The sequence below is a fragment of the Rhea americana genome, unplaced genomic scaffold (assembly GCF_003343005.1).
Source record: "Rhea americana isolate MKP2758 unplaced genomic scaffold, rheAme1 scaffold_2019, whole genome shotgun sequence".
Lineage (NCBI taxonomy): Eukaryota > Metazoa > Chordata > Aves > Rheiformes > Rheidae > Rhea > Rhea americana.
Window position 1 is genome coordinate 1 of NW_028186172.1, and position 1109 is coordinate 1109.

The 1109-nt window shown below is 73.4% G+C and overlaps 1 protein-coding gene across 1 annotated transcript; it reads right to left on the minus strand.

The window, feature by feature from the left end:
- Positions 1–211: 211 nt before the first annotated feature.
- Positions 212–835, minus strand: LOC146596378 (homeobox protein Hox-A1-like; the record flags this gene model as incomplete). The annotated part of the gene is made up of 1 exon (XM_085304031.1): positions 212–835. A coding segment is annotated over exon 1 (613 nt), but the record flags the coding sequence as incomplete, so codon positions are not given.
- Between the last annotated feature and the right edge of the window lie 274 nt (positions 836–1109).

Here is a 1109-nt window from a genome sequence, read left to right on the forward strand (position 1 = left end):
CAAGCAGCCCTGACTCTGAGCGCAGCGGGCAGGCGGCGGCGGCTGCTCTCGGAGGTCTCGGCCGCTTTACCTGCAAAGCAAGCGGACGGGACACCTGTGCGCGGCCAGCAGCGGCGGCTGCGCCCCGCCTCGCCTTGCCCTTGCCGACAGCCGACAGAGAAACGAGCTCGCCTCCCTCCCCGGCCCTCCCGCCCTGCAGCCGGGGACTAACCTGTTTTGGGTGGGTTTCTCTTCACTTTCATCCAGTCAAAGGTCTGCGCGGGCGGCGAGGTCTCCGCCGACGGGGAGCGGGCGTTTTCCTGGTGGCTGGCGTGGAGAGGAGACAGGGCATGGTTATAGGTGCCCAGYGGCAGGCTCTGCTGCTCCTGTCCGTAGGGGGGGTGCACGTACTGAGCGGGCCCCCCCGCGTAGCCCTGGTGCGGGTGCTGCGCGGCGGCGGAGGCGGAGAGGCTCCCCGAGTACACCGCGGGCGCGCAGGGGGGGAAGCCCGCGCCGAGCTCCGCGTCCTGCCCCAGGGGGTAGGGGCTGTACGCCGCGCCGAAGCCCTGCGCACCGTACGTCGGGCCGCAGCCGGCGTGCGAGTAGGAGACCCCCAGGCTGCCGTGGGGCTGGTAGGCGGCGGGCTGGGCCGGGGGGTGGGGAGGGTGGCGGTGGGGGCTGATCTGCACCCCGCGGCCCACGAGGAAGCGGTCCTCCCCGCTGCAGCTGCCGGCGCTGACGGCGCAGGGCTGGAAAGTTGTAATCCCGTGGTCGGGGTGGTAGGCGCGGGCGGCGCAGCCCCCCGCCTCGCCGCCGAGGACGGGGTACTCGAGGAAGGAGCTCATCCTCGCCGTGTCGCGCTGTCACGCCGCCAGCGGGTCTTCAGCGTCCGGCGGGGCCGCGCCAACTTTCCCACTTCCTCCATGGGGCCGGGAGGAAAATGACACGAAGGTGCAGCGGGCGGCGGGGCACGTGGGGGGCGGCAGCCAATGGCTGCGGCGCCTGCGGGACTTTCCCGGCTCCTGCCGCTGATAGATCGCCGCGTCGGGGGCATTTAAACGCCGAGCGCTCCGACGGCGCGGCACGGCGCGGCACGGCGCGGCGCCGCGGGGCGGCACAGGGCAGGGCAG